This window comes from Scyliorhinus torazame, chromosome 15, assembly GCF_047496885.1.
Source record: "Scyliorhinus torazame isolate Kashiwa2021f chromosome 15, sScyTor2.1, whole genome shotgun sequence".
In the NCBI taxonomy this organism is placed as follows: Eukaryota; Metazoa; Chordata; class Chondrichthyes; order Carcharhiniformes; family Scyliorhinidae; genus Scyliorhinus; species Scyliorhinus torazame.
This window is the reverse complement of record NC_092721.1, coordinates 62,435,436-62,450,143: the sequence shown is the minus strand read 5'-3', so window position 1 is coordinate 62,450,143 and position 14,708 is coordinate 62,435,436. Positions and strand designations below refer to the sequence as shown.

Below are 14,708 nucleotides of genomic sequence, written 5' to 3'. Positions count from 1 at the left end.
TGCTGAAATCGACTTGGCCTGCAAGGTAAGCAAGTTGTTAATCTGTACTCACCTCACCACAGACAGCGACCTTTTAAATGGTCCCCTCTGCCTCGCAGCCCCCGCGCTTTTTTAAAATTCCCGCGCTGATTCTAAGGTCCCAGCTCTCACTCCCGAACTCAACAGCTGACCTCACCACAGACAGCGACCTTTTAAATGGTCCCCTCTGCCTCGCAGCCCCCGCGCTTTTTTAAAATTCCCGCGCTGATTCTAAGGTCCCAGCTCTCACTCCCGAACTCAACAGCTGACCTGCAAGGTAAGTAAGTTAATCTGTACTCACCTCACCACAGACAGCGACCTTTTAAATGGTCCCCTCTGCCTCGCAGCCCCCGCTCTTTTTTTAAAATTCCCGCGCTGATTCTAAGGTCCCAGCTCTCACTCCCGAACTCAACAGCTGACCAGCAAGGTAAGTAAGTTAATCTGTACTCACCTCACCACAGACAGCGACCTTTTAAATGGTCCCCTCTGCCTCGCAGCCCCCGCGCTTTTTTAAAATTCCCGCGCTGATTCTAAGGTCCCAGCTCTCACTCCCGAACTCAACAGCTGACCTGCAAGGTAAGTAAGTTAATCTGTACTGCAAGTCATGTCCCGCGGGATAGGGCATCAGACGGCTCGTTCAGCTTTCCGGGCCGGTACAAGATCTCATAGTTGAAGGTGGAGAGTTCGATCCTCCACCGCAAGATCTTGTCGTTCTTGATCTTGCCCCGCTGTGCATTATCAAATATGAAGGCTACCGACCGTTGTTCAGTGAGGAGAGTGAATCTCCTGCCGGCCAGGTAATGCCTCCAATGTCGCACAGCTTCCACTATGGCTTGGGCTTCCTTTTCCACTGAGGAGTGGCGGATTTCTGAGGCGTGGAGGGTTCGGGAGAAGAAGGCCACGGGTCTGCCCATTTGGTTAAGGGTGGCCGCTAGAGCTACGTCGGAGGCGTCGCTCTCGACCTGGAAGGGGAGGGACTCGTCGATGGCGCGCATCGTGGCCTTTGCGATGTCCGCTTTGATGCGGCTGAAAGCCTGGCAAGCCTCTGTCGACAGCGGGAAAGTCGTGGTCTGTATTAGGGGGCGGGCCTTGTCTGCGTACTGCGGGACCCACTGGGCGTAGTATGAAAAGAACCCCAGGCAGCGTTTCAGGGCTTTTGGGCAGTGCGGGAGGGGAAATTCCATGAGTGCGCGCATACGTTCGGGGTCGGGGCCTATTATCCCATTGCGCACTATGTAGCCCAGAATGGCTAGCCGATCGGTGCTAAAAACGCACTTGTCCTCGTTGTACGTGAGGTTCAAGGCTTTGGCAGTCTGGAGGAATTTTTGGAGGTTGGCGTCGTGGTCCTGCTGATCGTGGCCGCAGATGGTTACATTGTCAAGGTACGGGAACGTGGCCCGTAACCCATGTTGATCAACCATTCGGTCCATTTCCCGTTGGAAGACCGAGACGCCGTTTGTGACGCCAAAAGGGACCCTTAGGAAGTGGTATAATCGCCCGTCTGCCTCGAAGGCTGTGTACTTGCGGTCACTTGGGCGGATGGGGAGCTGATGGTAGGCGGACTTGAGGTCCACGGTGGAGAAGACTTTATACTGGGCAATCCGATTGACCATGTCGGATATGCGGGGGAGAGGGTACGCGTCTAGTTGTGTGTACCTGTTGATGGTCTGGCTATAGTCAATGACCATCCTTTGTTTCTCCCCTGTCTTCACTACTACCACCTGCGCTCTCCAGGGACTATTGCTGGCCTGGATTATGCCCTCCTTTAGTAGCCGCTGGACTTCGGAGCGAATGAAGGTCCGGTCCTGGGCGCTGTACCGTCTGCTTCTAGTGGCGACGGGTTTGCAATCCGGGGTGAGGTTCGCAAACAAGGACGGGGGTTGCACCTTGAGGGTGGCGAGGCCGCAGATAGTGAGTGGGGGTATGGGGCCGCCGAATTTAAACGTAAGGCTCTGTAGGTTACATTGAAAATCTAAGCCCAGCAAGGTGGGGGCACAGAGTTGGGGAAGGACGTTAAGTTTGTAGTTTTTGAATTCCCTCCCCTGTACCGTTAGGGTAACTATGCAGAATCCCTGGATCTGTACGGAGTGGGATCCTGCAGCTAGGCAAATCTTTTGTGCGCTGGGGAAGGTAGTTAAGGAACAGCGTCTTACCGTGTCGGGATGTATAAAACTTTCCGTGCTCCCGGAGTCGACTAGGCATGGCGTCTCGTGGCCGTTAATTAGGACCGTTGTCGTCGTCGTCTGGAGAGTCCGGGGCCGAGCCTGATCGAGTGTAACCGAAGCGAGCCGTGGTTGTAGTAGTGGGGTGGGGTCCGTTGTTGCCGTCCAAGATGGCGTCGGGGATGGACAAAATGGCCACCCCCATACCTCGCCCGTAGCTGAGGGGTCACAAGATGGCGTCGGGGGTGGACAAAATGGCCGCCCCCATGCGTCGTACAGGTCGGGGGGTCCAAGATGGCGGGGCCCCTCCTCCCCTCGTGGTGGTCGGGACCCAAAATGGCGGCGTCTGCGGGTCGCACATTGAGTGCTGGGGGGTCTGGGGGGCGCTAGGACCGCGCGGAGTTCCTGCATTGCGAGCGCCCGGGCCGCGGGCGCTAGGACCGCGCGGAGTTCCTTGGCTGCGAGCGCCAGGGCCGCGGGCGCTAGGACCGCACGGAGCTCCCTCGCCGGGGACAGCGGTGGTCGGGGCCAAGGCCGGCGGGTCAGTACTGCGAGCGCTGGGACCGTGAGGAGGTCCCTCGCCGGGGACGGAGGTGATCGGGGTCCAGGTAAGTTGTATTGCCGGCGGGTCAGGCGTGGGGCGCGGGACGGGGGTGAGGACCCAGGTCGGCGGCGCTGGCGGGTTAGGCGTGGAGCGCGGGACGGGGGTGAGGGCCCAGGTCGGCGGCGCTGGCGGGTCAGGCTTGGGGCGCGGGACGGGGGTGAGGGCCCAGGTCGGCGGCGCTGGCGGGTCAGGCGCGGGCGCGGGACGGGGGTGAGGGCCCAGGTCGGCGGCGCCGGCGGGTCAGTCGTGGGGCCGCGAGCGCTGGCACCGCGCGGAGCTCCCTCGCCGGGGACAGCGGTGGTCGGGGCCCAGGCCGGCGGGTCAGGCGTGGGGCGCGGGACGGGGGTGGGGGCCCTGGTCGGCGGCTCTGGCGGGTCAGTCGTGGGGCCGCGAGCGCTGGCACCGCGCGGAGCTCCCTCGCCGGGGACAGCGGTGGTCGGGGTCAAGGTAGGTGGCGCCGGCGGGTCAAGCGTGGGGCGCGGGACGGGGGTGAGGGTGGCGTTCGGGATGCGAAAAACCCCCTCCTCTCCGTGGAGAGTGTTGGCCGGCACCCAAATCGGGAGTGCCGGCGGCGGGTCGTACATGGACTGCGGGGAGGGGGGTTGGGGAGCGTAGGCGGCGTGCAGGGCTCCTAGTTCTCCCGGGGCCGCGGTGGTTGGGACCCAAAATGGCGGCGCCTGCGGGTCGCACATGGCGTGCTGGGGGGGTTGGGAGGCATAGACTGCCTGTAGGGCTCCCTGTTCTCCCGGGACGGCGGCGACCACGCGGGATCGGCACACCACCGCATAGTGGCCCTTTTTCCCGCAGCTTTTGCAGATGGCTGCGCGGGCCGGACAGCGTTGTCGGGGGTGCTTCGCCTGGCCGCAGAAATAACAGCGGGCGCCCCCGGTGCGACTCGGCGTTTGGACTGCGCAAGCCTGTGGGGTGTCCGGGGGGGGGGTGGGTAGGGGGTTTGCTGCGGCGGGTACGTACGGGGCCCAATGGCCTGCCGCGCGGTCGGGGCCGTAGGCGCGGGTATTACGCGCGGCTACGTCCAGCGAGGCTGCCAGGGCCCGTGCCTCTGAGAGTCCTAGTGACTCTTTTTCTAGAAGTCTTTGGCGGATTTGGGAGGATTGCATACCTGCAACAAAAGCATCGCGCATTAACATGTCCGTGTGTTCGTTTGCGTTCACCGACGGGCAGCTGCAGGCTCGTCCCAAAATCAGCAGCGCGGCGTAGAACTCGTCCATCGATTCTCCGGGAGCTTGCCGTCTTGTCGCGAGCTGGTAGCGAGCGTAGATTTGGTTAACTGGGCGAACGTAGAGACTTCTCAGTGCTGTGAAGGCCGTCTGGAAATCGCGGGTGTCTTCAATGAGGGTGAAAATCTCCGTGCTCACCCTCGAGTGCAGGACCTGCAGTTTTTGTTCGTCTGAGACTCGGCCTGTGGTCGATCTGATGTAGGCCTCAAAGCAAGTCTGCCAGTGTTTGAAGGCTGCTGCCGCATTCACTGCGTGGGGGCTGATCCTGAGGCATTCTGGAATGATCCTGAGCTCCATAGTCCTTTTTAGGCACGCTTAATAAATTGTGGCGCACAAAGACTCCGTGAGACAAATAGAGTGAAGTCGATGAGGCTTTATTAAGCGTGTCTGTTCCCCAGCAGCCCGATAGTAAACTGGCCTGCGGGGGAAGGCACCGGCTTCTTATACTTCGCCTTCAGGGCGGAGTATGAGGTCAACGGCCAACCAGGACCCGGGATCTGTCAGCCAATGACATTAGGGCTTCCAGTCCCACATGACCCCCAATACATACTACCACAACCTGTATGGTAGTGTACAGGAAACTGGCAACACGGTAGCATTGTGGATAGCACAATTGCTTCACAGCTCCAGGGTCCCAGGTTCGATTCCAGCTTGGGCCACTGTCTGTGCGGAGTCTGCACATCCTCCCCGTGTGTGCGTGGGTTTCCTCCGGGTGCTCCGGTTTCCTCCCACAGTCCAAAGATATGCAGGTTAGGTGGATTGGCCATGCTAAATTGCCCTTAGTGTCCAAAATTGCCTTTAGTGTTGGGTGGGGTTACTGGGTTATGGGGAAAGGGTGGAGGTGTTGACCTTGGGTAGGGTGCTCTTTCCAAGAGCCGGTGCAGACTCGATGGGCCGAATGGCCTCCTTCTGCACTGTAAATTCTATGATAATCTATGAAAACTGGGAAGTATCTACAATTCTTTTGAAAGTGGCTTTTTTAATCCAGCCACGTTTTGCGAGTGTGCACAATGGCAATCTGCATGCTGAACTATTTAAAGAGGAACTGCAAAATGACAGTTGAAGGATTATGCAGATGGAGAAGCAGAGGAAATAACTGTTGGTGATGAATTACAAAGATAGCAGGACTGTACCTTGTTTCATTTCTGATTATATGAAAAAGTGGATAAGCCTGCTTCAGAGAGTAGCCGACATCACCACAGAAGTTAGCAGTAGGATGATGATGCCCCAGTCCTAGATAGAGGGCTGGAAGAGGTTTAATGACCTTAACAGCGCAGAAAGGATGAGTACAATGGCAGATTCAACTGCGTATTTCACCCCGGCTCTCCCTTCTCAAGCCTACTCCAGCACATTGCTCCTCATATCAACTTACTTTGCAGATATACCCATCCATCTCTGTCTGTACTTCCTCACATCCCAATGTACCATTCTTCACTGATACTTACGTTCATTGCAATGCCACGTCGGTCCCTACTGACCACAACAAATGTTGTCCACCCATTCATTAGTTCAACACAATCCAGGTCTTGCTTATTTTATTCATCTCCTTGCAGAAAAAGCGTGCACAGATCACCAAGAGAGCCAACAAACCAGAGGTGGCTCTCCACTCATCTCTATACTGATAGCAGCAGAGGAGGAGTTGGCGTTATTGGAGATAAGCTGAGTGTCAGCATCTCTAGCCATGAAAGCTGGGGAGATGGGCGGCATGGTAGCACAATGGTTAGCACTGTTGCTTCACAGTGACAGGGTCCCCGGTTCGATTCCTGACTTGGGCCACTGTCTGTGCGGAGTCTGCACGTTCTCCCCGTGTCTGCGTGGGTTTCCTCCAGGTGCTCTGATTTCCTCCGACAATCCCAAAAAACGTGTTTGTTAGGTGAATTAGACATTCTGAATTCTCCCTCAGTGTATCCGAACAGGCGCCGGAGTGTGGCGACTAGGAGATATTCTGAGCGAGAGATCTCGGAAGAGAGAGATCTAGTATACGATCTAACAGCCTCATCGAGCCAGACTCGGGACGCGATGAGGCCACCCTCTGGCAAGATTTACGATGTTCGTTACTCCTCGTGAGGTCTAAAAAGATCTCGCAAGGCGTCGCGATCTGGATCTCTGCCTCAATGACGGGATTCAAATTGTCATATTTGCGTGTGCAGTTAAGCACACTTAAATATGTTTGTGCTGGAGTTACCCAAGGCACGGGACCAAATGGCCTCACCTTGGAGGCCCCAAGCGGGCACAGTTTAGCCCTGTTTTCCACAAACATGGACCAAATGTAACAGCACTTAGAGGGTCTCCGAGGAGACCAGGAGCCCCCCGTGTAGTTGGGCTCTGGGCAGGGTGGTACCCTGGTGTGCCTGACACTACCTGGGCACTGCAGCACTGCCCACCGGGCACCCTGGCAATGCCAAGGTGCCTAAGTGGCACTTCCAGGATGGCAGGCCACTGCCAGGGTCCCAGGATGGCAGTGCCAAGGTGCCCAAGTGACATCTTGCTTGTGCCGAAGATTGGGCATGGTTGTTCCCTGCCCTTATGAGGTGAAGTGCGGGATGGCTCAAGGACCCCCTAATTCATAAGTTGGGGTGGTCCGGAGGCCGCGGTGCGGGGTCCAGGAATCTGGGTGCCATTTAAAAATGACGCCCCAATATCTTCCTGGATTGGCGAACTGAGCTTGTTCGTGCAGGAAATGTGTAAGTGCAGCCTCGTTGGGGCGTTCCTTGCCGAGGCCCAAAAATGAAGCAGAGTCCCATTTAATATTGGGGTGATTCTCAGCACTGCAAGCACCGGGAAACACCGCGCTAAATGCATCCAAGATGGGACTCTGTTTCACTTCTATTAAATCGTGCCCCTCATTTGGGAAGTGTTCTGAGTGTTTCCTATTCATTGAGTCAGGATTAGGGATCTTATTGAGAAAGAAGATCCAGGAGTAGCTTGGGTCTATAGGATTTTCATTAAGTGAATGTATGAGGGAAGTATATTGTGTTGAATGAGATTATTCAGTGGCGATCTGAATTATTGAGAAAGCAGGCCCAAAAGGATTTAATGAAAGCGAGTGGAGGAATCACTGAGTAGATTGGAGTGGGTCATATTGATTGAGTAGATTTGAGGAGATCACATTCAGGAAACGAGTGAAAGAAAAGGCACAGACTGACTTGTGTTGGTTAATTGCAAACAGTAAAGGCAAGTTCCATCTTTACTCACCTTGCGTCACAATATTTACATCTTTACCGTTATTCAGACATGAGGTAAGCTTGGATTTATTGATTAACAAAATATTTTTACAAGTAAAAAAGCACTGATCATTTTGTGAATATTCTTCGCTTCAGCCTCGGGTCCTGGTGGGGGGAGGGGGGAGTGGTGCAAAATGAAGCTGAGCACAGGGCCTGTAAATCCGCCATTGTTGGAGCTCTAACATGGCATCCACTCCTCTCAGCCCCAGCTGCTCAGTCCTGCGTTGTAAACACCCGTTAAAATACTGTGGATGAACTAATAACATATTTAAATTGGGAACTTGCCTCCCTGAGGGGACTTTTCACACTCTTCACTGAGGGGATTTTTCCACACTCAAGTGAATGCGCCACAATTAAATGCAAGAGCCCAAATGATTGGAGGTGGTTTATTTGCATGTTGTCAATTTCCACACTGAATCAGCCACCAGCCCCAACCTGTCCGTTGAATTTAAAATTCTCCCTTTAACTCTGTTTCTGTGCCTACAATTTCTACCTGAGCTGCTAAGTGTTTCCATCAATTTCTGTTTTTATTTTGGGTTTCCAGCACTGCAGTGTTCTGCTTTATTTTAATAAAAACGTTTTGTTTTTCCACCTCAATATTCTTATAAAATGAGAAGTCTAGCAGGTTTTCTTTTACTCTACCTCTCAAAAGTTACCGAGTCTTGCAGTATTTTGGTTCACTGAGGACTCAACACCTTTCAGTACTACACAGGTGGTCATTTGTGAGCCAATTTAGTCAATGTCGGATGTGGAAACATTGGAAAGGATGCAGATGAGATTTACCAGGATGCTGCCTGGTTTGCAGGATAGGTCTTATGAAGAAACGTTGAGGGAGCTCGGGCTTTTCTCTTTGGAGCGGAGGAGGATGAGAGGTGACTTAATAGAGGTTTATAAGATAATGAGGGGGATAGATAGAGTGGACGTTCAGAGACTATTTCCTCGGGTGGATGCCGCTGTTACAAGGGGGCATAACTATAAGATTCAGGGTGGGAGATATAGGGGAGATGTCCGAGGTAGGTTCTTTACTCAGAGAGTGGTTAGGGTGTGGAATGGACTGCCTGCTGTGATAGTGGAGTCGGACACTTTCAAACGGTTATTGGATAGGCACATGGAGCACACCAGAATGACAGGGAGTGGGATAGCTTGACCTTGGTTTCGGCCAATGCTCGGCACTGTACTGTTCTAAGTCTGTTCTAAGTCAGCAGCCAATTCAACTATATTGGGTGGGGGAGGGGGAAAAGCAGGCAGAGGGTGTGGGGGGACCAGAAACAAGTCAGATTTAGTTTTGTTCCAATACTTGCACATGTACTTTCCAACAAAAATCTTAGGATAGAGTTAATCCTGACTCATTCCCCTCTGCTACAGTTCATGGAATGCCGAGACTGATCACAATCTTCCCACAATTGCTCTGGCAGAGACAAATTTCTGCATCATAGAACAGGGAACAAACCTGGCATCATCTTCAGTTTCTTTAATTATCTTCAACCTTTTCTTTTTAGAAAATATTTTATTGAGGCATTTATAATTTTAACACTTTTAAACAGAAAAATCCAACAAAGGCAAGAAACCCACAATGACATAACCAAACCCCCCCCCCCCCAACACAGATCCCAACCAACATGGTTCATATAAAACTCTCCGTCTCGCGGCCCTCCCTTCATTGGCTTTCCTACCCTTATTCGTCACTTCTGTGCCTCCCCCATTGCTGACAGACGAATTTTCCTTAAAGAAGTCGATGAACGGCTGCCACCTCCGAGCGAACCCCTGTAACGAACCCCTTAAGGCGAATTTAATTTTTTCCGAGTCTGAGAAACCCCGCCATGTCGCTAACCCATACCCCTTTAAAATACCAATCTTTTTTAAAAAAAAAAGACAACGTTATGACTGACGGTGTTTTATTTGAACTTGTGCTACAGAGGAAACAACTGTCCCATGGATTCTAAGTTTGAAAAAAGGAAATGCTCTTGATAAAAAGGATAACAAGATCTTGGTCAACGAGGCTGGCTTCTTTCTGGTGTACAGTCAGGTAAATTGAGCTTTTGCTATTCTGAGATTTGAATTTTAAAAATTGGCAATTGCTGGAATTGCTGTGTTTTTGAGTTTCTAGGTGTGGTATAAGGACAATACCTTTACGATGGGACATTTTATCAAGAGAATAAAGGCCAGCAGTGTTGGCAGCGAGCTGCGTACTGTAATCCTATTTCGGTGCATCCAAAACATGTCCGCCTGTTGCCCAAATGACTCTTGCTTCACTGCTGGTATGAATTTATTTTAGAGTTTGAGCGGCTTGTTTAAATATTGTTTGTTTCTGTCACAGTACCTGATCAGCTATTTCTTTCCACCAGGCATTGCAAAACTTGAAGTGGGAGATGAGCTTGAACTTGTCATACCACGAACACAAGCACAAATTGCATTAAATGGCGATGGTACATTTTTTGGGGCAATGAAGCTGCTGTAACTGTGATGGCTAAGACAGTAGAGGCAAAGTAGTTTCTTCCATTTAAAGAAAAAGAGAGAAGACTAAGAAAAAAGTCCTGTCAGTATCGACTTATTTCTTGGCTTGTCATGATCGACATGCGGATGGAAAACTTTTCTGAAAATCAAATTAAGTTTCTTTATCTCTGTGCAAATACGTAATTGAAAGTAACAACTGAAAATAAAATCCGTAAAATTGTTTCCATATATTTTTGTGTTTGATGTCTTATGATTTTATCTGTAATTATTGCTTCACTTTTAATAATGTTTTACACAAACAAAACAGATGACAAAAATTGGGGAAAAATAAGTGGCTTGCCAGTACATAGAACATACAGTGCAGAAGGAGGCCATTCGGCCCATCGAGTCTGCACCGACCCACTTAAGACCTCACTTCCACCCTATCCCCATAACCCAACAACCCCTCCTAACCTTTTTTGGACACTAAGGGCAAGTGCCTCCCTGCAACAACTAGGCCTGACCACACTAGCAGCGTGGGATAAATCTCTGCCTCTGTTCTCCTCACAGTCTAATCAGCCAATGAAACCAGGGGTGGGATTCTCCTGTACCCGGCGGGGTGGGGGGTCCCCGCGGGACGGAATGGCGTGAACCATTCCGGCGTCGGGCCGTCCCAAAGGTGCGGAATCCTCCACACCTTCAGGGGCTAGGCTGGCGCCGGAGTGGTTTGAGCCCCGCTGGCCGGCATGGAAGGCCTTTGGCGCCGCGCCAGCCGGGGCTGAAGGGACTCCGCCAGCGCGCGTCCGCGCATGCGTGGGAGCGTGAACGGCTGCTGATGTCATCCCCGCGCATGCGCAGGGGGGTTCATCTTCGCGCCGGCCATCGCGGAGGCTTACACGGCCGGCGTGTAGGAATAGAGTGCCCCCACGGCACAGGCCCGCCCGCGGATCAGTGGGCCCCGATCGTGGGCCAGGCCGCAGTTGGGGCACGACCCGGGGCCAGATCACCACACGCCCGCCCCCCCTTGAGGACCCCGGAGCCCGCCCGCAGCGCCAGGTCCCGTTGGTAAGGGACCTACTCCAATTTACACCAGCGGGACTGGCATAGAACGAGCGTGGACTTCGGCCCATCGCGGGACGGAGAATCGGCGGGGGGGGGGGGCGCTGCTCGCGGCCGCCGACCAGCGCGGCGCGATTCCCGCCCTGCCAATTCTCTGGCGCCAGAGAATTCGGCAGCCAGCGGGGGTGCGATTCACGCCGCCCCCGGCGATTATCCGACCCGGTGGGGGGTCGGAGAATCCCGCCCCAGATGGCTGCTTGCTTCCCCCTTTTATACATGCCAGTGCTGCCCCCGAGTGGTCTTTTCATTGCCCATCAGCCCCTTCTATACATACCCATGTAAAGATCACTACAATTTCTACATCAAAATTTATGGGGGCACAGTGGTTAGCACAGTTGCTTCACAGCACCAAAAGGGTGTGCCAGGCAGAACACTATGGCAGTTCTTTCACTTTAGCAAGCAGGAGAGAGAGAGAATTCCTTTCTCCGGGAGGTGGGGAGAGGGGGTGGGGTTGAGTCTATGCGACGGGAGTCAGATTTCTGCTTGCAGACTTTAGTGAGCCTTTGTTATTTTCATTTTTAATTTTTGATTTGTTCCTGTGATGTAGGCGACACTGGTTGGGTCAGCATTTATTACCCATCCATGAGGATATTTATGAGTCAACGTCATTGCTGTGCATCTGGAGACACATGTAGGCCAGGCAAGGATGACAAATGTCCTTCCCTAAAGGACATGAGTGAACCAGATCGGTATTTGTGACAATCGACAAGGTTTTCATGGTCGTCTTCAGACATTTTAATTCCAGATTTTTATTGAATTCAAATTTCACCACCTGCCCTGGGTCTCTGGATTATTAATCCAGTGACACTATCACTGCACCCCTGCCTCCCCATGGTGCTCCAGGTCTCCAAGGGGTCGCCGCTTTGTATGGACTTCTAGGGTCCCCCTTTCTGGTATCTGAGCAATGGTTATTTGGTGGGACAGTCTTTGTGGAGTGGCAGCTGCAAGTGTGAGAGTGGATAAATTCAGAGTTAGCGCAGGGAGAAACTGTAAAGTCCAAGGCTGGGGTCTGGTGAAACACCAGGCTGCATGGAGTGTGGGGTCTCTGACATGGGGTGGTGATTAGCTCCAAGAGGATACGAGGACCATGTTACAAACTAGACCGAGAGACCTGTCACAGTTATCCCCCACAACTTCAGGTTGCAGGGGACAGCTGTACGACATGAGGAGTGTGGTAGGCCATTGCCAATGGTCCTGAAGTCCAAGCTATCAGGCGTGTTATAATAGGTGGCTGACTGTGCAGGATGGAAGGCTCAAATGATCCACAATCAATGATAGTTTGGGGATGGAAGATTAAAGTTAAGGATCTTCAAAGGCTAAAATTCAATGGCATATTGATTAAGCTAATACTTGTCAAATCAGCCCTGTATGTTTACAACATACCATAGTCATTACTGCAGTATCAATTCAAACTGACACCTTCTTCACCTGTTTGATGGGTCAGCTGTATACTTCACACCAACATAATGGTGAACATACCATTATGGATGGATTTAAACATCAGAATTCTATGAAACACTGACTCAAGTGAAATTAAATAGCTCATGTAAAGAACAACTCAAGCCTCATTGACTGCAATTGTTGTGCACCTTTGAGTAGTAAGTCATGATTTATGTGCATCACCAGGTAGGAAATGATGTAATATATCACATGATTGTTAATCTTGAGTCAGTCTGTCGTGTGCAGTCATTCAAGTAAGAAGCATTGCAAAAGACTTCCAAGATTGTATATGTACTACTTAATCTTCAGAATAAATAATCCACTTTTGAGTTTACTAATCCCCATGTGAGTGGTTGGTGCATTTGTCTTTAGACGTTAGAAAGGAAACATAACAGCATTAAGAGCACCACTTTACACAAGTACAATATTCACAGAGTAGGCCATCCAGTAATGTGCTCAGTATAAAAGTCAGCAACATTCTTCAGGCAAGCCTATTGTGATAAATATTCATGCCCCCAGCAATGATCTATGCTTTTTGTTTGTAAAATGGGGAACTAAATTGGATCAACAAAATTCTGCATCTACATATGATTATCATAGAATTTACAGTGCAGAAGGAGGCCATTCGGCCTATCGAGTCTGCACCAGCTCTTGGAAAGAGCACCCTACCCAAGGTCAACACCTCCACCCTATCCCCATAACCCAGTAACCCCACCCAACACTAAGGGCAATTTTGGACACTAAGGGCAATTTATCATGGCCAATCCACCTAACCTGCACATCTTTGGACTGTGGGAGGAAACCGGAGCACCCGGAGGAAACCCACGCACACTCGGGGAGGATGTGCAGACTCCGCACAGACCGTGAACCAAGCCGGAATCGAACCTAGGACCCTGGAGTTGTGATGTGGGAAACAGTCAAAATAGTACAAACAACTTTGAGGCTAACATGGAAGGAATAGCCTGAAAGGAATAAATGGTTTGAAAGAAAACATTTTCATCACAGTATTAATAATAGAGGATGACATAATATGCCAATATGATCTTTGTGTTTCCTTTTAACTGTAAAAAGACTGGCAAAGCAGCATTGCGAACAAAAGATAAGATTTATTGGGGAAGTAGAGGGCACAATTGAAGTATGGAGTGAATACTTTGCTCAGCATTTATGATAGAAGAGGACTTTGCCAAAGTCAAGGCGAGCAAAGAGGTTGCCAGGATATTGGATAAAACAAAAATAGAGGAGGCTGTAGAATGGCTGGTGGTAATTACAATAGATAAATCTGGGGTTCTCCAGGGGATGTATCCTCGGATGTTGAGAGAAGTAAAAGTTGAAATTGTGGAGGTTCTGGCCACAATCTTTCAATCCGCCATGCGTATAAGTCTGGTACCAAAGGATTGGAGAATTGCAAATATTACACCCTTGTTCAAAAAGGGGAGTAGGATAGCCTGATTAAAATATGTTAAATTTCATTGAGGGGAGGTTTTCAGGAACAATGGCCTGAACTTTACTGTTGAAGTTCGAATTCCGTTTACTTTGGGTGAAAAGCGCATTCTGATCCCATAATTGCTGACAACAGAACCACTGTGGAAATTTTACCTACTGACTAGTCAAGGTTGGCAGGAATGCTCCTGGTGCCTAATAGGAAGGTTGGCAGCTCTGCAGCCTCTGCAGCATGACCAAGAGAGGTAATCATTGCTGAGTCATGCAATAAACCTTGGGAACTGGGTCATAGAATCTCAGGAGGCCAAAGTTTGGTGAGAAATCTCTTCCATGGAGATCATTGGGGCTATGGGAGCTGCATTTCCTACCCGCAGCCTCTCTTTTCCCGCCACAGATACTGCCAGACCTGCAGTATTTTCTGTTTTTGTTTCAGATTCCAGCATCCGCAGTAATGTGCTTTTATCTAGGTAATATCCATCGCTGCTAAAGAATGAAGTAATCTGGTTCAGAAAGGTATAACTGTTCTAGTTTTCTTTCAGAACATCAGAAATATTGCAGAAGGGTATGTTATATTACCTTGTGTAATATAGTATATTACTATTTGAACCAGTCGAGTTGATGAAATGAACAATAGTCTTCTTGTAAAGATAAACCAAATTATTGAGTAATATAAATAATATTTGTGAGTCCTTTGTACTTAATACTCAACTCGTAAAAGAAATAAAATACTGTAAAGGTAACTAACTGACTATGCAATGTAATAATGAAATAACTTATAACTTCCTGGCGGGCAGCACGGTAGCACAAATGGATAGCACTGTGGCTTCACAGCACCAGGGTCCCAGGTTCAGTTCCCCACTGGGTCACTGTCTGTGTGGAGTCTGCACATTCTCCCCGTGTCTGCGTGGGTTTCCTCCGGGTGGTCCGGTTTCCTCCCACAGTCCAAAGACGTGCAGGTTAGGTGGATTGGCCATGATAAATTGCCCTTAGTGACCAAAAAGGCTGGGAGGAGTTATTGGGTTACAGGGAT

At 50.8% G+C, this 14,708-nt stretch overlaps 1 protein-coding gene across 1 annotated transcript in view; it reads left to right on the top strand.

Moving 5' to 3' along the window:
- The window catches only part of LOC140391613 (uncharacterized), a 54,660-nt gene extending 44,730 nt beyond the window's left edge, over window positions 1-9,930 (top strand). Inside the window, exons 5-7 of the mRNA XM_072476274.1 lie at window positions 9,163-9,272; window positions 9,354-9,504; window positions 9,592-9,930. Coding sequence (XP_072332375.1) covers window positions 9,163-9,272; window positions 9,354-9,504; window positions 9,592-9,704 — 374 coding nt within the window. The 3' untranslated portion in view covers window positions 9,705-9,930. The remainder of the gene's footprint in view (window positions 1-9,162; window positions 9,273-9,353; window positions 9,505-9,591) is intronic.
- The last annotated feature ends 4,778 nt before the right edge of the window (window positions 9,931-14,708 follow it).